We start from the raw sequence: 24,960 nt of genomic DNA, 5'->3' as shown, positions 1-24,960 counted from the left end.
TGCAACAGCAATAATCGTTTGTGATTCTGAAAAAACTCAGCATTTTGGGCTAAGAAAAGCAAAGTTCTAACAGCAGAATTCTTTCTTTTCTTTTTTTCTTTTTTTTTTGGAGACAGGGTCTCACTCTGTCACCCAGGCTGATGTGTAGGGGGACAATCACGGTTCACTGCTGCCTCGACCTCTTGGGCTCAGGTAATCCTCCCACCTCAGCCTCCTGAGTAGGGTAGCTGGGACTACAGGCAGGTGTCCTCATGCCCGGCTAAGTTTTTGTATTTTTTGTAGAGATGGGGTTTCGCCATGTTGCCCAGGCTGTTCTCAAACTCCTGGACTCAAGCAATCTGCCTGCATTGGCCTCCCAAAGTGTTGGGAATACAGGTGTGAGTCACTGCACCCAGCCCTATTTTTTCTTGTAACAAAGATTCTTTTGAAGGATTCAGAGGCCAAAATAGAGAAGAGAATATGACCTTTCCCTTTAAATTTCGAGTTTTAGTATTTTACCTATCATTTACTACTGATAAGTCTCTTACCCACAAAACTATGTTCTATTCTTCCTTAGGCAACATTGGACTAAGAAACAGATATGCTGAAAATTACAAAATATCCTAGGTTACCCATTGTGACTTTTGGAGGAAATGGGAATGGGACTGATTTTTTAAAAATAATACATAATTCTGAAATATCTGAATCCTCACCAGACAGAATTAAACATTCCAGCTACAAATTGATACTTTCTATTCAGCTCGCCTTGATAAAAATTTGGCATATATTTAGTTTAACTGGTAAGAGCCATAAGTTCTAAGCATCCTTTTCCTGCTTTCTATAAAGTGCTCTACATTCTACATCACTTTATTTTTTTTATTCACCACTATATTAATGAGGATACATCATTTTAGATAGCCATATAGATGTTCTACTTTCTGAGTCATTTTCTTAGTGTATAATGTCTCTAAATGTCTAAATCAGTTCACATAAAAAAAAGCAACTCTGAATTCTCAAATGCTCTGATGAAGAAACAATTTTACTAGGTATCCTGCACTGAGTTAGATAGAGAAAGTGAAAAATAAACAAGAGTAAGATGTAGTTGGCAAGGCGTGGTAGCTCATGCCTGTAATCCCAGCACTTTGGGAGGCCGAGGTGGGTGGATCACTTGAGGTCAGGAGTTTGAGACCAGCCTGGCCAATATAGTGAAACACTGTCTCTACTAAAAATACAAAAATTAGCCAGGCATGGCGGCACATGCCTGTAATCCCAGCTACTCGGGAGGCTGAGAAAGGAGAATTGCTTGAACCTGGGAGGTCGAGGTTGCAGTGAGCTGAGATCGTGCCACTGCCTCTAGCCTGGGCGACACAGTGAGACTCTGTCTCAAAAAAAAAGATGTAGTTGCTAGACTGGGCATGGTGGATCACTCCTGTGTTTCCAGCACGTTGGAAGGCCGAGGCAGGTGGATCACTTGAGGCCAAGGCCAGGAGTTCAAGACCAGCCTGACCAACATGGTGAAACCCCGTCTCTACTAAAAATACAAAAATTAGCAGGGTGTGGTGGTGCATGCCTGTAGTCCCAGCTACTTGGGAGACTGAGGCAGGAGAACTGCTTGAACCCGGAAGGTGGAGGTTGCAGTGAGCTGAGACTGTGCCACTGCACTCCAGGCCTGGGTGACAGAATGAGACTCCATCTCAAAAAAAAAAAAAAAAAAAAAAAAAATAGGTAGTTGCTGACTTCGAAGAACTTTCCATCTAGATGGGTAAATTACACAGGAAATGATAGCTAATGAGATAAGAGAAATGCTCTGCTGTGTGGTACAGAGAAAACAGTTGTTTTATAGGCAGAGAAATAGGTATATTCACTGCATTTTGGGTAGAGGGGCAAATAAGGCTGGAGAGATAGAGCTACATTATAGAGGTGCTTGGAAATCTGAAAGAAACATTTAGATTTGATGGATTTGATGTGGTAGTGAACGGGGCCGTGAGATGTTTCTGCAAAGCAGGATAAATTTTGGTGCAAGAGAGGAGTTAGGATTAAAATCAGGCAGGTCAACTGGAAACCTGATTAATGTAGGTACAATTTTTTGTTAGTGTACAGTTGTCTGTTGGTATCCACGGGATGAATGGTTCCAGTGTACACTCTCCACCTCCTGTGGATACCAAAATCCATGAGTGCTCAAGTCCCTTACATACAATTGGTATAATATCTGCATACAACCTACGCATATCCTCCCATATACTTTAAATCATCTCTAGATTACTTATAATACCTAACAAAATGTAAATGCTATGTGAATAACTATTAAGGAATAATGACAAGAAAAAAAGTCAGCACATATTCAGCATAGATGCAATCATCCATTCTTTTCTTGAATATTTTTGATAAGCGGTTGGTTGAATTCACACATGTGAAACCCATGGATATAGAGGGCTGACTGTACTTTTAAACAGTATCTCACATGATAACTAGTGGATCTTCTAAATATTCTCTTGGTTTTTGTAAAGCCTTTTATAGTTTCAATTACAATATATGCATTAATTCCATATCACTCTCCCTAACGTGTATGTCAGGGAATGTAGGCAGATGAATAAAAATGAGAGAAAGAAAAAAAAAGCACAATTAATTTTAATCGAATATTCTTGATACAAAGCATTTGTAGCTCACCTGAAATTAATGTGAAAATAAAAACGAGGTCCTTATAATCGAATCTAATTCTACAGAAATTCTTATGTACACTTCTACAAACCACTAAATTTATTTAAATATATATGAAATACATGATTATTAGTGTTTTATTTTGTAAGAAATTTAATATTTATGCAGAGTAAGAATAAAGGACTTTGTCACTGAACTCAGCACATTATCAGAAAGCACAAATGTAATTACATTCAGCTTGAGTAGATAAATAAAATAAATATATATTGATTTTACCTTTGCTTTAGTCGTCTTTTGGCTGTTGTGGGAACATTAGCACCATAGCCGTAGGAAAAAAGAACTCTTTCGGCCTCATCTTCATTTTCAACTGGAAAATATTAAAGTGTATAATGTGAAATAACTTTATTTTTCCTTTAAAAAAGATGGCAGAAGTGAAAATAAAGGCGGTTATAACAAATTAGGGAGCATAAAAACATTAGAAAGGACTAATATGCAATCTTAAACAGCCCATTTGTAAGTAGAAGCATATTTCTTAAAGTATATCCTTGCTTGAATTTGCTCCATTTATTTTTGAAATGTATAAGGGATTGCATCATATCATGTTAGGTTTTCTTGTTAAAAAGTATAATAATACATATATTATTCTGAAGGACTCAAAGGCTTTTTGCATGAAATATGCTATGTAATATAACAAATAATGATAACATATCAAAGTCATCAATTCTGTTCTTGATAAATGATTTTTAAATTAGGACAAATATTATTTTATCAAAACAACTTTACTTTAATTTGCAACAATAAGATTATGTACTTATGTAGGTTACTCTATTAAAAACTGTGCAGCTCTAAGCATGTATTGATGGCCTTACTTTTTTTAAACGTAAAAAAATTCTGCGAAAATAATTTACTTTTAAATTCTGCTATTGTCAAACCACTTCCCAAAAGGAATTTTAACTAACAGGTTAACATCTTCTGAGTAAAAAACTTGAAATGCAATGACATTTTACTGCAAGTTGGGATTAAAAAAAATATATATATATATTTTTTTGAGACGGAGTTTTGCTCTTGTTGCCCAGGCTGGAGTGTAATGGCGTGATCTCTGCTCACGGTGACCTCTGCCTCCCAGGTTCAAGCGATTCTCCTGCCTCAGCCTCCCCAGTAGCTGGGATTGCAGGTGCCCACCACCAAGCCCAGCTAATTTTTTTTGTATTTTTAGTAGAGACAGGGTTTCGCCATGTTGGCCAGGCTGGTCTCAAACTCCCAACCTCAGGTGATCTGCCCACCTTGGCCTCCCAAAGTGCTGGGATTACAGGTGTGAGCCACCGCACCTGGCCAAAAAATATTTCATCATCAAAAAAAACCCCCAAAACACCAAAAGAAGTATTTCATCAAAGGCTATAGTTTTAATAGCTCAAGTAAAAGCAGTCATTGACATATAAAAACTTTCATAATATTATTTATCACCAACCATTATTTTAATGTTAAAAAGATAAACCACTTTCAGGAATATTTCAGAATTAAAACAAAGCCACATATTTTACAACCATAATGATGTTTCATCTTCTGCATGCCTATCAATGTAATATGCATACATTTGTTGATTGGCCCTTCTGTAGTAAAGATTTTAGAAACATTCATTAACTGTTTTCTTTTAATTTTGTCCCTATCTTTCATGGTGAATCAGGATTAGCTTTCTGAGGAAGAATTATTAGTTGAGAGAGACACATGGAAGAGATCATACATGCCATTACCAATACTATGATCAGCTAGCAGGTTAAGTCCAGATCCAAGATGAGTTCTCCAAATAAGCTCTACTACAACTAGAGCTAACATTTAGATATGTAACTGACTCTTGTCTCTCCTTAATAGTTCTAAATTCAGAGGAGGGGTAAATTTAGTTCACATCTGGAAAACCCGTAAGTTAGATATTAATGGACATGCTAAATGTGAGTTTAATACTTAATGGATTAATAAATCATGGGATAACTATTCTAGCAGGGATTAATTACAGAAACAATGTATTATACAAATTGGTCAATGCTACTAAAGAGATCTGAATAATGCTATTAAAGAGATCTGAACAATGTGTCTTAGAAGCAGAGCACAGAGCAACTGCATCTGAGTGCCACTATTTCCCATGCTACAAAGTATAGGGTAGATATGGGGAGGCTGAGATTCAGTGAAGGAATAGGAGATAAGTCCATGTGCAGAACCATAGACTTGTAAGGTATGTGAAGTTTTAAACCACAGATGATTAAGTCCCTTATATAAAATGGTATATATCTGCATATAACATATCTACACCTTCACATACACTTTAAACCATGTCTGCATCACTTATAATACCTAACACAATGTACATGCTATATATAATAGTTGTTATACTGTATTTTTAAAAATGTATTATTTTTTATTATTGTCTTTCCCCCAATATTTTCAATCCACAGGTGATTAAATCTGAGATGCAGAATCTGCTAATACAGAGAGCAACTGTACAGAAAAATTAGGAAGTTTCAGGGAAGAAAGAGGAAATGCAAATAATGTTAAATTTTCAGCTGTGCATGGTGGCTCATGCCTATAATCCCAGCGTTTTGGGAGGCCAAGGCAGGAGGATCCCTTGAGGCCAGGAGTTTGAGATCACTCTGGGCAACATAGTGAGACCGTGTCTCTACAAAAAATAATTAGTGGGGCATGATGGCATGTGTCTGTAGTCCCAGCTACTTGGGAGAATGAGGCAGGGGGAATCAGTTGAGCCCAGGAGTTTGAGACTGCAGTGAGCTATGATTGTACCACTGCACTCCAGCCTGGGCAACACAGTGAGACCCTGTGTCTAACTATAGAAATTACTAGCCTATTGATAGTAACTGAAGTTGTGGAAAGGGATAAGATTATCCAGAAAGTAGTTAAATGATGGAAAATAAACAATCAAAGGCAGGTGATTCAAGAAGCAAAGAGAAGGGAGTTCTGAGAAATTTGACAAATGCCTAGTGAAGGTTATAAGCATGATGAGGATGTGTGGCAGGTAACTGAATTTAACAACTAGAAATCTAGTTTTTTTTTTTTCTAATTTGAGTTTATTTAGCTTTTAGGCAATACTTGTACTTTTTAACAACTTGATGAAATCTTTGAAAACTCAAATATCCAAATAATACTTATTTGATTACAGAAAGCAATACAAGTATAAATAAGATACTTTAATTTGCTATGGCTACACCTTAATAAATGAAGCCTAATCACCTTCATGTCAGCTGAAATTACCCAAACTAAATGGCAAGCCTTTGAAAATTGCACACAATGTAGTACTAAAAAAAGTCTGTGAAAAAAGTCAGCCGAAATTACCTGAATTAAATGGCAAGCCTTTGAAAATTGTACACAATGTAGTACTAAAAAAAGTCTGTGCTCACTTCTTTGAAATTTTAGTTAATCGATCAGTGTTCATTAAATAAGGACAAGGTATATTTTAATTTCCAATGTGAACTGACAGAGAACCTAGTTACTGATCTTCTAGTACAGGTAAATCTATTTTATTTGAAGTTGGTTTAGACAGTATCAAAACAAAAATTAATTTCTATTTTTCTGCAGCTTTTAAGAAAATATTTATACACGTGGACACACTGAAAAAATGTACAGTATACATCCATATACTCAACATCTGCAATTTTTTTTTTTTTTTTTTGAGATAGGGTCTCATTCTGTCACCTAGACTGGAGTGCAGTGGCGTGAACACAGTCACTGCAGCCTTGACGTTCAGGGCTCAGGCGATCATCCCACCTCACCCTCCCATGTAGCTGGCACCACCATGCCTGGTTCATTTTTTATTTTTTTGTAGAGATGGTCTTGCCAGGTTGCCCTGGCTGGCCTTGAACTTCTGGGCTCAAGCAATCGTCCTGCCTTGGTCTCCCAAAATGCTTGGGTTAAAGGCATGAGCCACTGTGCCTGGCTCTAACATCTGGATTCTAAATCAAATGTACTATGTGTTTATTATACATATATCCATCCCTGTTTCCATGAATCTGTTTTTTTTGATGCATTTCAAAGAAAGTTGTGGACATTTGCACACTTCACTCCTCAACAGTTTAACATGCAAATCATCAATTATAATTCAATATGTATTTACAGTTATTTTCTAAAAAATAAGATTTGTAACTTTCACCATGTATAAATTTTATTTTTATTTTTTAAGTCTACCATTCAACGAGTTTTGAAATGTAAAAGTTTTGAAATGTATACACATGTGTTTAACACAAACCCTATCAAGATATATAGAACATCTGAATACCCTGGAAAGTTCCATGTCACTTTTCTCAGTTAATTTTTGGTGACAATCATCTTCAGAGACAACTACAGTTCTGATTTTTGTCTTTTTAAAAATAAAAAAAAAATTTTTACCCCCACCCCTTGATTTTTTTTCATCATAGATTACTTCTGTCTCTTCTAGAACTTTAGATAATCATATAGTAAAATCATACTATAATCATACAGTATAATCATACTATATACTATAATCATATAGTACAATCATACTATATACTATAATCATAGTACAATCATACTATATACTATAATCATATAGTATAATCATACCATATAATATAATCATACAGTATAATCATAGTATATTATATAAGGTACACTTTATGTTTTTCAGATTCATCCATGTTGTTAAGTAAGTCAATTGTTTCTTTCCAGTGAGGAGAAGTATTCTACTACATGAATGTATAGTGGTTTGATTAACCATTTTCCTTTGAGATACACACCTGGGCTGTTGTCAGTTTTTGACTATTATGAATAAATTTCCTATGAACATTCTAGTGGAAATCTTTTAAGGTGCATATGCTTTCTTCTCTCTTGGGTAAGTAACGGAAATGCTAGATCACTGATTAGGTTGTTTAATTATTTTGTAAGAAACTGCCAGTTGCTCCACTTCTCACCAACATTTGGTATAGTCAGTCTTTCTAATTTCAGCCATTCTTGTGGGTATACAGTGGTATCTCACTGGGCTTTTAATCTGCTTTTCCCTCATGACTAGTAATGTTGAATACTTTTATTATGCTTACTTGTCAGTCACATGTCTTCCTTTGTGAAGTGTTTAAGCCTTTTGCCCATGTTTTAAACAGGACTGTTTTTTTTTTAATCACTGAGTTACATGAATTTTTAAATATATATTCTGGTATATTAATTTCCTACTGGTAACATTAACAGATTGCCAGACTTCATGGTTTAAACAATACAAATTTATTATTTTATAGCTCTACAGGTCATAAGTCCAAAAATCAGCCTCACTGACCTGAAGTCAATGCTTTGTAGGGCTGGTTCTGTCTGAAGGCTCTACGGTGAAATCTGTTTCCTTGCCTTTTCCAGCTTTCAGAGGTTCCAAAGATTAGGACATGGACATCTTTCTTTTCTTTTTTCTTTCCTTCCTTCCTTTTCCTTTCTTTTTCTTTCTTTCCTTCCTTCCTTCTTCCCTTCCTTTCTTTCCTTCTCTCTCTCTCTTTCTTTCTTTTTAGAGATGGGGTCTCACCATGTCAGGCTAGTCTTGAACTCCTGAGCTCAAGTGATCCACCTGCCTCAGCCTCCCAAAGTGTTAGAATTACAGGCATGAGTCATTATGCCCAACAGGACATGGACATCTCTAGAAGGATGTTTTTCAGCCCACCACATTTGGATATCATTTTTTTTTTTGTCTAATCTATGTTTTGTGAATATTTTCTCCTCAATATTTTCTTATTTTGGATATCATTCCTTTGTCAGATATAAAATTGTGGTTATTTTCTTTGAGTCTGTGGCTTGGCTATTCATTTCTTAATGGTGTCTTTTGAAGAATAGAAGTTTTAAATTTTGATGACATCTACTTTATCAGTTTTTCTTTTATGATAATTACATTCAAGGGCCATGTCAAAAAAAGTCTTAATGTACTCCACGTTGTAAAGATACTCACCTATGTTTTCTGTCACATATTTATAGTTTTAGCTATTCCATGTAGGTATCGTCTCAGATTAATACTGGTGTATGGAAGTTTACTTCCATAAAGATGTCCAATTTTTTTTAGCCCCATTTATTGAACAAACTTTCCTTTCTCCATTTGTTTGCTTTGCTGCCTTTGTTAAAAATGAAATTATTATTTAAGTATGGATCTGTTTCTGGGTTTTCCAGTCTGTTTCATTGCTGTATTTGTCTTTCCTTAAGCCAGTACTGTATTATCCTGATATTGAAGCTTTATAGTAAATCTTGAAAACAGGTAGTGCAATTCTTCCAATTTGTTCTTTTTTTTGTGGAGGAGAGAAGGTCACGCTATGTTGCCCAGGCTGGAGTGCAGTGGGTATTCACAGGCATGATCATCGCACCCTACAGGCTTTAACCTCTAAGCTCGAGCAATCCTCCTGCCTCAGCCTCCTGGGTAGCTGGGACTATAGGAGTGCACCACCACACAGGGCTTCAACTTTTTTCAAGATTGCTTTGGATATTCCAGTCCTTTGCATTCCATATGAATGAAATACAAAAAAGTCTCCTGCCACTGTGACTAGAAGAACACTGAATTGATAGAATTCACAATGTATTTCGTGATTTTGGGGGGAGTGGTTCTTTAACTTCTCTTAGCAATGATCTGTAGGGTTTTTTGGCTTAAATTTATTCCTAAGTATTTTGTGTTTTTTGTTGCTACTTACTTCTCCAATTGTTTACTTCTAGTATATTTTTGGGTAATGACTATATATCCTGCTATATTCACTTATCAGTTTTAGTAGTTGTTTGGTAATCTGAAAATAGATTCTTATTATTCCTTTCTGATTTTTATATATTTTATATCTTCTCTTATCCTTATCTCACAGGTTAGGAATTCAAATACAGCACTTAATATGTCATATAAATCATGAAAATAGGAAACCCTGTCTTACTCTCCCCCTCAATGGGGAAAGTATTCAATATTTCACCATTAAGTACAATTTTAGCTCTTGGTTTTTATAAATGCCCTTTTTCAGATCGAGGAAGTTCCCTTCTATTCCTAATTTGTTTAGACAAAGGGACATATGCAAAGTTATGGAGATTAGAAAGAGTATGAAACTTTCAAAACAATAATATGATATGGAGGGGAATGGCAAGATATGAAAAGCAGAAAGATAAACATGAGTCTAATCATGAAGTCATGTAAAGAAATTTGACTTTATTGTCTTAATGAAGGCAATAAAAGCCATTAAAGCAGGCATATGATATGAAAATTTGAATGTTACAAAGATTACTTTGACTCCAGTGAAGAAATTGAAGATAAATTTAAAATCTATTGCAGTTATCAGACATTGACCTTGGAAATGGGAAATAGGACAATGACAGGAAAGAAATAAAAGTTTTTCTTACATTGGCCTACAAGTAAATACAGTCCTTATGCAAAAATGTGCCTAAAATAATTAGAACCCTACCTAGATTCAAATTCAACTTCAATTGAAGTTTAAACCCATTTTTATAAGAATGCCATGGTTATCTGACTTTTGAACACAAATAATGTACTGTAGCAAACATCACAGCCAATGGTGAAATGTTAATTTAAAATATTTATTAATGTTAGGGATAAGACAGGAAGATAACATAACAAGAGGGGAAAACAAGAAAAAAGGAAAACAGAAATTAAAGATCAAAGATTATAACACAGTACCATCAAATGAATTTTTATTTGTACTTCAAGACTCATTCCAAGGCTGGGCACAGTGGCTCACGTCTGTAATCCCAGCAATTTGGGAGGTCGAGGCGGGCAGATCACCTGAGGTTGGGAGTTTGAGACCGCCTAACCAATATGGAGAAACCCCGTCTCTACTAAAAATACAAAATGAGCTGGGTGTGGTGGCGCATGCCTCTAATCCCAGCTACCCGGAGGCTGAGGCAGGAGAATTGCTTGAAACCGGGAGGCAGAGGTTGAGGTGAGCTGAGATCACACCGTTGCAATCCAGCCTGGGCAACAAGAGTGAAACTCCGTCTCAAAAAAAAAAAAAAAAAAGAAAAAAAAAGACTAATTGCAGTGTCATCTCCCCTCTTAGATATTCCTCGCCTCCTTTAAAGGAGGGATTAATTAATGATCTCTTTTGTATTTCCACTGAGAACTGCATATTTTTTGCTTATAGCATTTATCTTGCTACTCTAATTATTTGTTATTATGTTCATCTCTCTCAGTAGATTAGAAACCCCTTGGGATGGAATTATTTCCATGAACTCCTAATCCCCACTTCCTGACAGATGTAAATACTTAACAATTCTGGAATAAGTGAATTTGATAAAAAATTAAAAAGATAAAAGCTATCATATTTAACCTGTTTCTTTTTTGACTGCAATTTCTAAGATGAAGATGAACGAATATTTGAAATACAGAATTTTATTTAGAAATAGTCACTAATTATATTTTAAGAAAATATACCAAAGTAGTTTTATTTTTTCTTTTCTTTTTTTTTTTTTGAGACAGTCTTACTCTGTTGCCTGGGCTGGAGTACAGTGGCATGATTTCGGCTCAATGCAACCTCTGCCTTCCGGGTTCAAGCAATTCTCCTGCCTCAGCCTCTGGAGTAGCTGGGATTCCCCGATATCACTCCTGGGTAATTTTTTTTTGTATTTTTAGTAGAGATGGGGTTTCGTCACATTGGCCAGGCCGGTCTCGAACTCCTGACCTCAAATGATTTGCCCATCTTGGCCGCCCAAAGTGCTAAGATTATAGGCATGAGCCACCGTGCCTGGTCCCAAAGTAGTTTTAGAAATAATGTCAGGCATCTTTTGTTGCCAGAAAAAAAAAGTTGTGTATGTGTGTGTGGGGGAAGACTTACTTTCTGCAGTTTGCATTATTATTTCATCAAGCTCTTTTTCCAGTTTCTCATAAATGTCTAGCCTTGCTTGATGCTCCGAGTTCTGTGCTTGAAGTTCAGTAATGCGTTTTTCAGAAGAGGCTTGGAGACCATAAAATTCTTTGGTTAAAACCTAATAGTGAAAGAGAAGAATTACAAAGGCAGAATTAAATAGGTGCACAGTTAAAGACATACATAGGGCTTTTTTTATTATTTAAATATTAAGAGAAAGTAGCTCAATTAAGATGACTAATGAGGAAATTAAATATATTTATTTCTAAGGTAAATAATTCAGTTGTTTTTAACTGAAAATTATAAAGTACCCTATCCTTATTTTATAAGCTGAATAAAAAATGAATTTAAAATTAGGAATAATTATAGGAGTAATATTAGCATTCGTTTGTTAGAATTTAAAAAAATACAATGTCATATTTACATAGAGGTCATTTATCTGGCAATCAAAGCTATTTGACAGAGGCTTACAAAGCTGTTTGTAAAAACGATATATTGACAATAAATCTTTCAATTTTCCATCACAGCTTATTGAATTACCCTTACTATGATCTTAATAACATTTTTGGTTTTCTGAACAGTCATAAATTCAAAGCAGGAAATCAAAAGGTAAATGTGAAGTGCTGCTTGAGGCCGTATCAGAAAATGCCTTTGTGAACAACTAAAACACATTAAAAATGAGATGCAAAAGGCATGGAAATTGGAGTCATTTTGTATACAAGCAAAAAATTCTACACTCCAATGGTAATTCATTGAAGGAAACACCATGATGACAACAATAAATTAACTAAAAAAAGAGATGCCTCTAGTGATATGGAAATGTTTTAATGCTTAAATTCCACTTATCTAGAATGCTTACTTACTATTACAGACTAAATTATGGAGTGGTATTACACCTGCTTTCTAATACAGCATAAGTAATATACTGTTTCCTGAGAGGCAACAGACTACTACAGTGAAGAATGTGGTTTGGAGCCAGAAAAATTTGGATTTCAATATGGCTTTGACACGTACTAGCTGTGATCTTAGGCAATTACTTATTCTTTAAAGGCCTACCTTAAAACAGTGTTGAAAGAAATTAAATGAGATGATAAATTTACAGTGCTTAGCAGAGTACCTAGAACATAGTGTTGAAAAGTACTATTGCTACTGTAAGAAATATGACAATTCTGCATGAAATAGTTCATGCAAATAGTTCCACTAATTTAATTATCTTGAATTCTCTACAATTAAACACTTTTAAAGACAACTATTTTCTCTAATGACATAAAGTTCACAATACAAAATGTGTATATGTTTTCTGTGATGTGGAAAAAGGGAGAAGGAAGACCTATTTACAGTTCTCAATGAGCACAAATTATAATTTTCCTTAACTTACTTCAGGTCATTTCCTTCAATTTTCAGCAAAACTTTCCCCCAAAATAAACAAAACATTATCCCTCACTCTCCATATACATTCCTTTGGAGAGTGGATAAGGAATAAAATGGGAACAGCATTTTTATGGTGATTTCCAGTGGCTCTGGTTGGGTCAGAAAAAACAAAAGGAGTGTTTTAGCATTATTTCTTCTTTATTCTCGTTTGTTGGGAACGTGTTTTCTAGAACCTTGTTAATTCATTATAAAAAAATCACTGCTCAGTGAAATTATCTGGGGCTTACACGGAGTTCATTACATTGGGATGTAATTCATTAAGAATCTGGTGGCTGATGAAACTAATTCCACTGTCAAAAGAGAGAATCAGTAAAGGCAGTGTTAAATGACTATTCCCACAGCAGAGCTGATACTTTTTCATTTGTACCCCACTTCCCCCTGCAAAACCACCACACGAAGAAAAACAGGAGAAATGATTAGAGATAAGGAATCAAAATGTTGAAAATGGGATATAAGATATTATTTTAAGGAGAGATTTAAAAAGCATTATGAGAGATGTAATTTAAAAAATATCTTCATAATGTGAAAGAGAGGTCCCAAAAAACTACTGATGTGGGGTATCTCCCAATACCTCTAGTACCCCATATTAGAGAATTTTCTGTTTCTGTGGATTTGTCTGAGTGGTTGTTATAAGTAAACCTATTACTGCTTCTGAAAAGCCAAAGAGAACTTGACTATTGGACCCATGGTAGGCTATAATATTAAAGATTTGTTTTAATAAAAATCAATACATGAACATTTCAGTTTAAACATGGATACATAAAATAAGCCCATTAATTTTAGGAATCCATTAAATATAAAGTTCTCACAGTAACATTTTCCTTCCTTTGAATAATACATGTATTAACTGAATAATACAAAGATTAAATAATGATAATACAAAATTATAATTTTGCCTTAAACAGAGACAAATATATAAAGCCAACGCTTTGGGAGCCTTTGCCAATTAATAATTAAGCAAAAATAAATAATCTCCAAGTTAACAATCAATGAGAATATTGGGTAAAAGCCCAAAAAAGTCCATTATCTTTACCGTCATGAAACTATTTCTCTATAAATTAATTATAAATAAGAATTGTCTTAAAAATACTTTCTAGAATCCCCCCCACCAAAAGATTCAAACTATGATACTACATTATTCTTAATCAAACCATTCATTCATCAAGTATTTATTGAGGATTCACTATGAGAGAGGCACTGTGTTAAGCACTGCTGACACAATGATAAATGAACAATCTCTCTGCCTTCTCAAGGCTTCAGTTTAATAGGGGCACACAATGTTAAGAAATTCCCTCAAGCCTCAGTTTTATCAACCAGAATCTTTAGAACCACAACATTTTTTAGAAAGGTGTTTTTCCATATATGACCTTTAAACAAAGCATAATAATTACCAGTCGCCTGCATCCAGAGAGCAAGTGGACAGGTCTGTGACAGTCCTTTGCAAACTGCAAGTTGCAATTTTTTGGAGGTTATAAAATCAATTTTGTTTGTAACCAGCTAAAGGGAATAAAAAAAGGATGTGTGGGAGAATCACCTGCAACAGATTATGACTCTACAGCATTTTCCTGAAGAAAGTATATGAAAAAAGTTTTAAATACTGAACGTTGATTTGCTTTATAAGTAGACACCATCTACAAATTTTGCTTATGTCTTTTTAAACATACATATATATTTAATATATTTTTATGTTTTTCACTAAGGCTTTATTTTCTGAGGCCCTTTAATTAGTTTCACTAATCAGAGTAATTTCCAGAAGTGTAATCTTGGAGAGATTACTGTAATAAATATTAAATATTGTGGTGGTTAAAAGTATGGGATTTACGCTGGGTGTGGTGGCTCACGCCAGTAATCCCAGCACTTTGGGAGGCTGAGATGGGTGGATCACGAGGTCAGGGGTTCAAGACCAGCCTGGCCAACATGGTGAAACCCTGTCTCCACTACAAATACAAAAATTAGCCAGGCGTTGTGGTGCACGCATGTAATCCCAGCTACTCAGGAGACTGAGGCAGGAGAATAGCTTTAACCTGGGAGACAGAGGTTGCGGTGAGCTGAGATCATGCCATCGCACTACAGCTTGGGTGATAGACACAGTGAGACTCAGTCTCAAAAAAAAAAAGGTATGGGATTTAAAGTGAGGTTGGTCAGGTGTTAAGGTCTAATCACAGTTCAGTCACTTACTAGTTGTGCGATATTAAATAATATAACTTCTCTAGAACAAAAAAGTAGAAATAAAACATTAAAATGAGTCAAGGCTGATTTGTTAGTTAACAACCCCCCTTTATGGTATATTTCTTCAAATATTTTATTCTCACCTTAGACATTAAAAAAAATCTAGTGCATACAGCTGTGTAAAGGAATATTGTCACCTAGTATTATAAGTGTATTTTCTATATTATGTGTTCTTAAAATATCAAATGAATGCTATTAAAAAAGAAATATTTTGCCAAGCATGGTGGCTCACGCTTGTAATCCCAGCCCTTTGGGAGGACAAGGCAAGTGGATCACCTGAGGTCAGGAGTTTGAGATCAGCATGGCCAACACGGCAAAACTCCGTCTCTACTAAAAATACAAAAATTAGCTGGGTGTGGTAGCGTGCGCCTGTAGTCTCAGTTACTTGAAAGGCTGAGGCACAAGAATTGCTTGAACCTGGGAGGTGGAGGTTGTAGTGAGCCGAGATGGTGCCACTGCACTCCAGCCAGGGTGACAGAGCAGGACTCCTCCTCCTCCTCAAAAAAAAAAAAAAAAAAAAAAAAAAAAAAATTTTGATATTTTGGATAAATGACAAATGTATGCAACACATGTATTTCCAAAATAAAGACAAACCAGTTCTATTTTATGATATTTATCCTGTAATTGAATTGCATTATAATTTGGGGGAAACTACTTTAATATCTGATTTTCAATTGAGAAAGGCTTCTAATTGAATAACTTTCAGTTTCTTTGCATTGTAGTTTCTGTTTAATGACCTATAATTTCATATTTTTGTAACTGTAAAATAAACCTTCATATGCAGAAAGGAAAATTGGAAGATTAAAATGCTTGAGTTTATTAGTGGGCACACTATTATGGGATCTGAAAAGTGAAAAAAAAATATCTTTTACCCAACAAATAATTATCTTTCGGGAAAGGATACTTCCATTTTCCTAGCATTTCCCAACTTAACTAAAAGAAAATTCTATAGCATCAAAACAATATTTTGAGGATTTCTATGAATTGGTACTGAGCATAAATGGTTGTTTTATATAAGCCAAACAGATATACAACATTATGAAGCAGTTGCTATTATTATTCCCAAAGAAAATGAGTAATTTATCCAGAGAGTGGTGAGTAACTGGGTTCAAATCTTAGGTCTGTTGAGCCTAAAGCCCACAGGCCAATCCCTACCCAATACTGCCAGAAGAAATTCTGTTTGGGCAGAAAATACCTTCCATTTTTCTTTTATGATAAAACTAAGGAGAAAAGTTTTCAAATCCTACCACTGCCTAATAGTAAGGATGTGTATGCTCTGGTTAATTGTCTAGAGCATGCAGTCTAATACCAGAGTCACTAAATACATGTAGCTAATTTTAGATTTAATTTAATTAAGATTAACTGAAGAAGCTTGGTTCCTCAGTGCACTAGCCATATTTCAAGTACTAAATGACCACACGTGGCAAGTGGCTACTGAACTGGATATTGCAGATAAAGAATATTTCCATCATTACAGAAAGCTCTATTCAAAGCCCTGTTCAAAATTCTTAGTTTCCTGAAGATAGGAATCATTTCTTAAAATCTGTGTGTGTAACTGGGCCCAGCACAGTGCTTACTGCCTAATAGACATTCAGTTACAAAGTACTGCATACTATCGATTCAATTAACTATGTGCCAGGCTCTGGCTGAGACCTAGGAGCATATTTTTAAAAAGGTCTTAGTCTAGGGGGGAGAATGAAGAAATAAAAATCACCCATAATTATACCATTTATAAATAAACTTTAATATCTGGATATATTTGGCTGGGTGCAGTGGCTCATGCCTGTAATCCTAGCACTTTGGGAGGCTGAGGCAGGGGGAATCACTTGAGGTTAGGAGCTTGAGATGAGCCTGGCCAACATGGTGAAACCCCGTCTCTACGAAAAACATAAAAACATTAGCTGGGCGTGGCGGTGCATGCCTGTAATCTCAGCTACTTGGGAGGCTGAGGTGGGAGGATGGCTTAAACTGGGGAAGCAGAGGTCACAGTGAGCCGAGATTGCGACACTGCATTCCAGCCTGGGAGACAGAGTGAGACTGTCTCAAAAGAAAAAAAAAAAAAAAGATTTATTTCCTTCAAATGTTTTTCTATGTACATTGATGATTTTTACTGAACATGTAAACCATAGTCAAGACCATACTAATTTCCTAACTGCATCCTTCATTCCATGTTTTTAATTAGCCTTTTCCCCAAATCTAAAATACCCAAGAACATGCAGTGCATGGACACAGCAAAATATACAATTTATAATATGCTAACTGAAAACTTTATCTATTGTTGGACACAAGTTACTTCTAATTTTTACATAATAAATAATGCTGCAACATGCATCATTTATATAAACCTTTATACGTATCTCTATTTCCTTAGATAAAATTCCTTTAAGTAAAATTACTGGATCAGCTTTTTTTCTTTCCATTTTATTTTGGGGGTTTACTTAGTATTTAAAAGCTGAGGAAAGATTAATACCAGCCACTTGGTATATTGCCTACTGATGCAGAGACTATAGGCTCAGATGCCAACAATCAATTCTTTTTTTTTTAAAGCCACATGGCCCTTATTTATTTATTTATTTTTCCATAAGTTATTGGGGTACAGGTGGTATTTGGTTACACAAGTACGTTCTTTAGCAGTAATTTGTGAGATCCTGGTGCAACCATCACCAGAGCAGTATACACTGCACTATATTTGTAGTCTTTTACCCTTTCCCCGTTCCACTCTTCCCCCCAAGTACCCAAAGTCCATTGTATCATTCTCATGCCTTTGCGTCCTCATAGCTTAGCTCCCACATATCAGTAGAACATGCGACATTTGGTTTTCCATTCCTGAGTTACTTCCCTTAGAATAATAGTCTCCAATCTCATTTAGGTCACTGCAAATGCTGTTAATTTATTCCTTTTTATGGTTGAGCAGTATTCCATCATATATATGCATATATGTATATATGCATATATATACATATCTATATATACACACACGCACACTACAGTTTCTTTATCCATTCGATTGATGGGCATTTGGGTTGGTTTCACGATTTTGCAATTGTGAATTGTGCTGCTATAAACGTGTGTGCAAGTATCTTTTTCAAATAATGACTTATTTTCCTTTGTGTAGATGTCCAGTAATGGGATTGCTGGATCAAATGGTAGTTCTACTTTTAGTTCTTTAAGGAATTTCCACACTGTTTTCCATAGCAGCTGTACTAGATTACTTTCCCATCAGAAATGTAGAAGTGTTCCCTGATCGCCGCATCCATGCCAACATCTACTGGTTGGTTTTTTTTTTGAGAAGGAGTCTCGCTCTTGTCACCCAGGCTGGAGTGTAGTGGCACGATCTTGGCTCACTGCAACCTCTTCCTCCCGGGTTCCAGTGATTCTCCTGCCTCAGTCTCTCAAGTAGCTTAGATTACAGGCACCTGCCACCATGCCTGGCTAATTTTTTATTTTTAGTAGAGACAGGGTTTCACATGTTGGCCAGGCTGATCTCGAACTCCTGTCCTCAGGTGATCCGCCTGCCTCGGTCTCCCAAAGTGTTGGGATTACAGGCGTGAGCCACCGTGCCCAGCCTACTGCTTTTTGATTCTTTGATTATGGCCATTCTTGCAGGAGTAAGGGGGTACTGCATCGTGGTTTTGTTTTGCATTTCCCCAATCATTAGCGATGTTGAGCATTTTTTCATGTTTCCTGGCCATTTGTATATCTTCTTTCGGGAATTGTCTATTCGTGTCCTAAGCCCACTTTTTGATGGGATTGTTTTTTTTCTTACTGATTTGAGTTCACTGTAAATTCCGGATATTCATCCTTTGTCAGATATATAGATTGTGAAGATTTTCTCCCACTTTGTGGGTTGTCTGTTTACTCTGTTGACTGTTCCTTTTGCTGTGCAAAAGCTCTTTAATCAGGTCCCAGCTATTTAGCTTTGTTTTTTTTTTGTTTGTTTGTTTTTTGCTTTTGGTTTGAGACGGAGTTTCGCTCTGGTTGCCCAGGGTGCAGCAGAATGGCGCAATCTCGGCTCAGTGCAACGTCTGCCTCCCGGGTTCAAGCGATTCTCCTGCCTCAGCCTCCCCAGTAGCTGGGATTACAGGCATGCACCATCACCAGAATGGCGCAATCTCGGCTCAGTGCAACATCTGCCTCCCGGGTTCAAGCGATTCTCCTGCCTCAGCCTCCCCAGTAGCTGGGATTACAGGCATGCAACATCACACCCGGCTAATTTTGTATTTTTAGTAGAGATGGTGTTTCACCATGTTGGTCAGGCTGGTCTTGAACTCCCAACCTCATGTAATCTGCCTGCCTTGGCCTCCCAAAGTGCTGAAATTACAGGCATGAGCCACTGCACCTGGCCAGCTTTGTTTTTATTGCAATTGCTTTTGGGTTTCTGGTCATGGAATCCTTGCCTAAGCCAATGCCTAGAAGGGTTTTTCTGATGTTAGATTCCAGAAATTTTATAGTTTTGGGTCTTAGGTTTAAGTCCTTAATCCATCTTGAGTTGATTTTTGTACAAGGTGAGAGATGAGGATCCAGTTTCATTCTCCTACATGTGGCTAGCTAATTATCCCAGCACCATTTGTCGAAAAGGGTGTCCTTTCTCCACTTTGTTTGTTTGCTTTGTCAAAGATCAGTTGGCTGTAAGTATTTGGGTTTATTTCTGGTTCTCTATTCTGTTCTGTTGGTCTATGTGCCTATTTTTATACCAGTACCACACTGTTTTGGTGACTATGGCCTTATAGTATAGTTTGAAATCAGGTAGTGTGATACCTCCAGATTTGTTCTTTTTGCTTAGTCTTGCTTTGGCTATGTGGGCTCTTTTTTGATTCCACACGAATTTTAGAATTGTTTTTTTCTAACTCTGGGAAGAATGATGGTGGTATTTTGATGGGGGTTGCATTGAATTTGTAGATTCTTTTGGCAGTATGGTCATTTTCATAATATTGATTCTACACATCCATGAGCATGGGATGTGTTTCTATTTGTTTGTGTCATCTATGATTTGTTTCAGCAGTGTTTCGTAGTTTTCCTTGTAGAGGTCTTTCAACTCCTTTGTTAGGAATATTCTTAAGTATTTTATTTTTTGCAGCTTTAGTAAAAGGAGTTGAGTTCTTGATTTGACTCTCTGCCTGGTCGCTGTTGGTGTACAGAAGAGCTACTGATTTGTGTACATCAATCTTGTATCCAGAAACTCTGCTGAATTGTTTTATCAGTTCTAGGAGCTTTCTGGAGTAGTACTTGGGGTTTTCAAGGTAAATGATCATATGGTCAGCAAACAGGGACAGTTTGACTTCCTCTTTACTGATTTGGATGCCCTTTATTTCTTTCTCTTGTTTGATTGCTCTGGCTAGGACTTCCAGTACTATATTGAAGAGGAGTGGTGAGAATGGGCATCCTTGTCTTGTTTCAGTTCTCAGGAGGAATGCTTTCAACTTTTCCGCATTCAGTATTATGTTGGCTATAGGTTTGTTATAGATGGCTTTTATGACGTTAAGGTATGCCGATTTTGCTGAGGGTTTCAATCATAAAGCGATGCTGGATTTTGTCTAACGCTGTTTCTGCATCGATTGAGGTGTAATTTTTGTTTTTAATTCTGTTTATGTGGTTATCACATTTATTGACTTGCGTACGTTAAACCATCCAGCATCCCTGGTATGAAACCTACTTGGTCGTGATGGATTATCTTTTTGATATGTTGTTGGATTTGGTTAGCTAGTATTTTGTTAAGGATTTTAGCATTTATGTTCATCAAAGATATCAGTCTGTAGTTTTCTTTTTTGGTTGTATCCTTTGCTGGTTTGGTATTAGGGTGATGCTGGCTTTATAGAATGAATTAGGGAGGGTTCTTTCTTTCTCTATCTTGTGAAATAGTGTCAAAACAATTGGTATCAATTCTTTGAATGTCTGGTGGAATTCTGCTGTGAATCCAGCTGGTCCTGGACTTTATTTTTGGTAATTTTTAAATTACCGTTTCAATCTCGCTGCTTGTTACTGGTCTTTTTAGGGTATCTAATTCTTCTTGATTTAAGCTAGGAGGGTTGTATTTTTTCAAGGAATTTATCCATCTCTTTTAGGTTTTCTAGTTTATGTGTGTAATGATATTCACAGTAGACTTGAATAATCTTTTGTATTTCAGTGGTGTCAGTTGTAATATCTCCTGTTTCATTTCTCAGTGAGGTTATTTGGATTTTCTTCTTTTCTCGGTTAATCTTGTTAATGGTCTATCAATTTTTTTTTTTCTGAGATGGAGTTTCGCTCTTGTTGCCCAGGCTGGAATGCAATGGTACGATCTCTGCTTACTGCAACCTCTGCCTCCCAAGCTCCAGCAATTCTCCTACCTCAGCCTCCTGAGTAGCTGGGATTACAGGCATGTGCTACATGCCTGGCTTTATTTTATTTTTTTGCATTTTTAGTAGAGACAGGGTTTCTCCATGTTGGTCAGGCTGGACTCAAACTCCCAACCTCAGGTGATCCGCCCACCTCAGCCTCCCAAAGTGCTGGGATTACAGGCATGAGCCACCCTGCCTGGCCTGATCTATCAATTTTATTTATCTTTTCAAAGAACCAGCTTTTTGTTTCATTTATCTTGTGTATTTCTTTTTTTTTTGTTCAAATTTCATTTAGTTCTGCTCTGATCTCGGTTACTTCCTTTCTTCTGCTGGGTTTGGTTTATTCTTGTTTCTCTAGTTCCTTGAGGCGTGACCTCAGATTGTCTGTTTGTGCTCTTTCAGACTTTTTGATGTAGGTGTTTAGGGCCATGAACTTTCCTCTTGGCACTGCCTTAGCTGTATTCCAGAGGTTTGGGTAGGTTGCGTCATTACTGTCATTCAGTTCCCACAATTCTTTAATTTCCATCTTGATTTCATTTTTGACCTGATGCTCATTCAGGAGCAGGTTATTTAATTTCCATGTATTTGTGTGGTTCTGAAGGTTCCTTTTGGAGTTGATTTCCAGTTTTATTCCACTGCAGTCTGACAGGGCTGGATATAATTTCAATTTCCTTAAATTTATTGAGGTTCATTTTATGGCCTATCAGATGGTCTGTCTTGGAGAAAGTTCCATGTGCTGTTGAATAGGATGTGTATTCTGCAGTTGTTGGATGAAATGTTCTGTTTACAACTGTTAAGTCCATTTGTTCCAAGGTATAGTTTAAATCCAGTTAAATCCATTGTTTCTTTGTTGACTTTCTGTCTTGAAGACCTCTCTAGTGCTGTCAGTGGAGTACTGAAGTCCCCCACTATTACTGTGTTGCTGATTATCTCATTTCTTAGGTCTATTAGCAATTGTTTTATAAATTTGGGAGCTCCAGTGTTAGGTCCATTGTAATATTTTCCTGTTGGACAAGGCCTTTTACCATTATATAATGTCCCTCTTTGTCTCTTTTAACCACTGTTGCTTTAAAGTTTTTTTTTTGTCTGATATAAGAATAGCTACCCCTGCTCGCTTTTTGGTGTTCATTTACATGAAATGCCTTTTTCCACCCCTTTAAGTTTATGTGAGTCCTTATGTGTTACGTGTGTCTCCTGAAGGCAGCAGATAGTTAGTTTGCAAGTTCTCATCCATTCTGCGGTTCTGTACCTTTTTTAAGTGGACCATTTAGGCTATTTACATCTAATGTTAGTAATGAAATGTGAGGTACCATTGCATTCATCATGCTTTTTGTTGCCTGTGTACTTTTTTGTTGTTGTTTTTGATTTTTAACTTGTATTTATGTTTTATAGGTCCTGTGTGATTTATGCTTTACAGAGATTTTGTTTTGATGTTTCCAGGATTTGTTTCAAGATTTAGAGTTCCTTTGAGCTGTTCTTGTAGTGGTGGCTTGGTAATGGTGAATTCTCTCAGCATGTGTTTATCTGAAAATGACTGTATCTTTCCTTCATTTATGATGCTTAGTTTCACTAGATACAAAATTATTGGCTTATAATTGTTTTGTTTGAGGATGCTGAAGATAGGATCCCCAATCCTTTCTAGCTTGTAGGCTTTCTGCTGAGAAATCTGCTGTTAATCTGATAGGTTTTCCTTTATAGGAAAACCTGGTGCTTCTGTCTCACAGCTCTTAAGATTCTTTCCTTCGTCTTAACTTTGGATAACCTGACGACAATGTGCCTAGGCGAAAATCTTTTTGCGATGAATTCCCCAGGTGTTCTTTGTGCTTCTTGTATTTGTATGTCTAGGTCTCTAGCAAGGCCGGGGAAGTTTTCCTCAATTATTCCCCCAAATATGTTTTCCAAGCTTTTAGAATTGTCTTCTTCCTCAGGAACACTGATTATTCTTAGGTTTGGTTGTTTAACATAATCCCAAATTTCTTGGAGGCTTTATTCATATTTTCATATTCTTTTTTCTTTATCTTTTTTGGATTGGGTTAATTCGAAGACCTTGTCTTCAAGCTCTGAATTTCTTTCTTCTACTTGTTCAATTCTATTGCTGAGACTTTCCAGAGCATTTCGCATTTTTAAAAGCATGTCCAAAGTTTACTGAATTTTTGAATTTTTTTCTTTTAGCTATTTCCTTGAATATTTCTCCCTTCACTTCTTGTACCATTTTTTGGATTTCCTCACACTGGGCTTCACCTTTTCTGGTGCCTCCCTTATTAGCTCAATAACTAACCTCCTAAATTCTTTTTCAGGTAAATTAGGGATTTCTTGGTTTGGATCCACTGCTGGTGAACTAGTGTGATTTTTGGAGGGTGCTGAAGAGCCTTGTTTTGTTATATTACCAGGGTTGGTTTTCTGGTTCCTTCTCATTTGAGTGGGCTCTCTCAGAGGGCAAGTCAAGGGCTGAAGGCTGTTGTTCAGGTTCTTTTGTCCCTTACGAGGTGTTCCCTTGACATAGTACTCTACCCCTTTTCCTGTGGATGTGGCTTCCTGTGAGCCAAATTGCAGTGATTGTTGTCGCTCTTCTGGGTATAGCTACCCAGTGAGTCTACCCAGCTCCAGGCTGGTACTGGGCTTTTCTGCACAGTCTTGTGATGTGAACCGTCTATGGGTCTCTCCATCATGGATACCAGCGCCTATTCTGGTGGAGGTGGCAGAGGGTGCAATGGACTCCATGAGGGTTCTTAGCTTTGGTGGTTTAATGCTCTATTTTTGTGCTGGTTGGCCTCCTGCAAGGAGGTGGTGCTTTCCAGAAAGCATCAGGTGTATGGAAAGGGACTGGCAGTGGGTGGGGTCCTAGAACTCCCAAGGTTATACATCCTTTGTCTTTTGCTACCAGGGTGGGTAGGGAAGGACCATCAGGTGGGGGCAGGGCTAGCTGTGTCAGAGCTCAGACTCCCCTTGGGTGAGTCTTGCTGCAGCTGCTGTGGGGAATGGGAATGAGATTCCTAGGTCACTAGAGTTGTGTACCTAGGAGGATTATGGCTGCCTCTGCTGAGTCATGCAGGTTGTCAGGGAAATAGGGGAAAGCCAGCAGTCACAGGCCTCACCCAGTTCCCACGAAAACTGAAGGGCTGGTCTCGCTCCCACTGGCCACCCCCAACACAACAGCCCAAGAGTCTGTTTCCAGGCCCAGAGCGAGTTGGGCTTGAAAACTTGCCCGAAGCTTTCCACCTCCCAGAGTATTTGGGGTGTCTCCTGGGTCCTGCAGGAGCAGTCCGCTTCCTTCAGAGGGTCTGTGGGTCCTCTCAGGATTGCTGGTTTGTTCTTGCAGTCGATCTGGAGCTAAAATTCACAATCTGGATCAACCTTCTAAGGCTTTTAACACAGATTACCATAATGTCCAGAAGGGCTGTTTCATTTTCTAACTCATGAGATTTCCCACTTGGGTACTCTTGCCAGCACTTTAAAAACAACACACAGACCTATCTAAAGGTTAAAAAAAAAGTTTAAATTTATATTTTGGTAATTAT

At 36.9% G+C, this 24,960-nt stretch overlaps 1 protein-coding gene and 1 long non-coding RNA gene across 10 annotated transcripts in view; one reads left to right on the top strand and one right to left on the bottom strand.

Annotated features, from left to right (window-relative positions):
- Window positions 1–24,960, bottom strand: part of PIBF1 (progesterone immunomodulatory binding factor 1) — a 233,908-nt gene that overhangs the window by 95,915 nt on the left and 113,033 nt on the right. For all 9 annotated transcript variants that reach the window (XM_024230714.3, XM_024230719.3, XM_024230716.3 and 6 more), the window contains 2 exons: window positions 11,436–11,586; window positions 2,914–3,004 (listed from right to left, as the gene is read on the bottom strand). In XM_024230714.3, the coding sequence (XP_024086482.2) occupies window positions 2,914–3,004; window positions 11,436–11,586 (242 nt within the window). The remainder of the gene's footprint in view (window positions 1–2,913; window positions 3,005–11,435; window positions 11,587–24,960) is intronic.
- LOC129049562 (uncharacterized) overlaps window positions 1–24,960 on the top strand; it is a 70,889-nt gene that overhangs the window by 35,090 nt on the left and 10,839 nt on the right. The window lies entirely within an intron of this gene.

Source organism: Pongo abelii, chromosome 14, assembly GCF_028885655.2.
Source record: "Pongo abelii isolate AG06213 chromosome 14, NHGRI_mPonAbe1-v2.0_pri, whole genome shotgun sequence".
In the NCBI taxonomy this organism is placed as follows: Eukaryota; Metazoa; Chordata; class Mammalia; order Primates; family Hominidae; genus Pongo; species Pongo abelii.
This window is presented reverse-complemented; position numbering and strand designations above follow the sequence as displayed.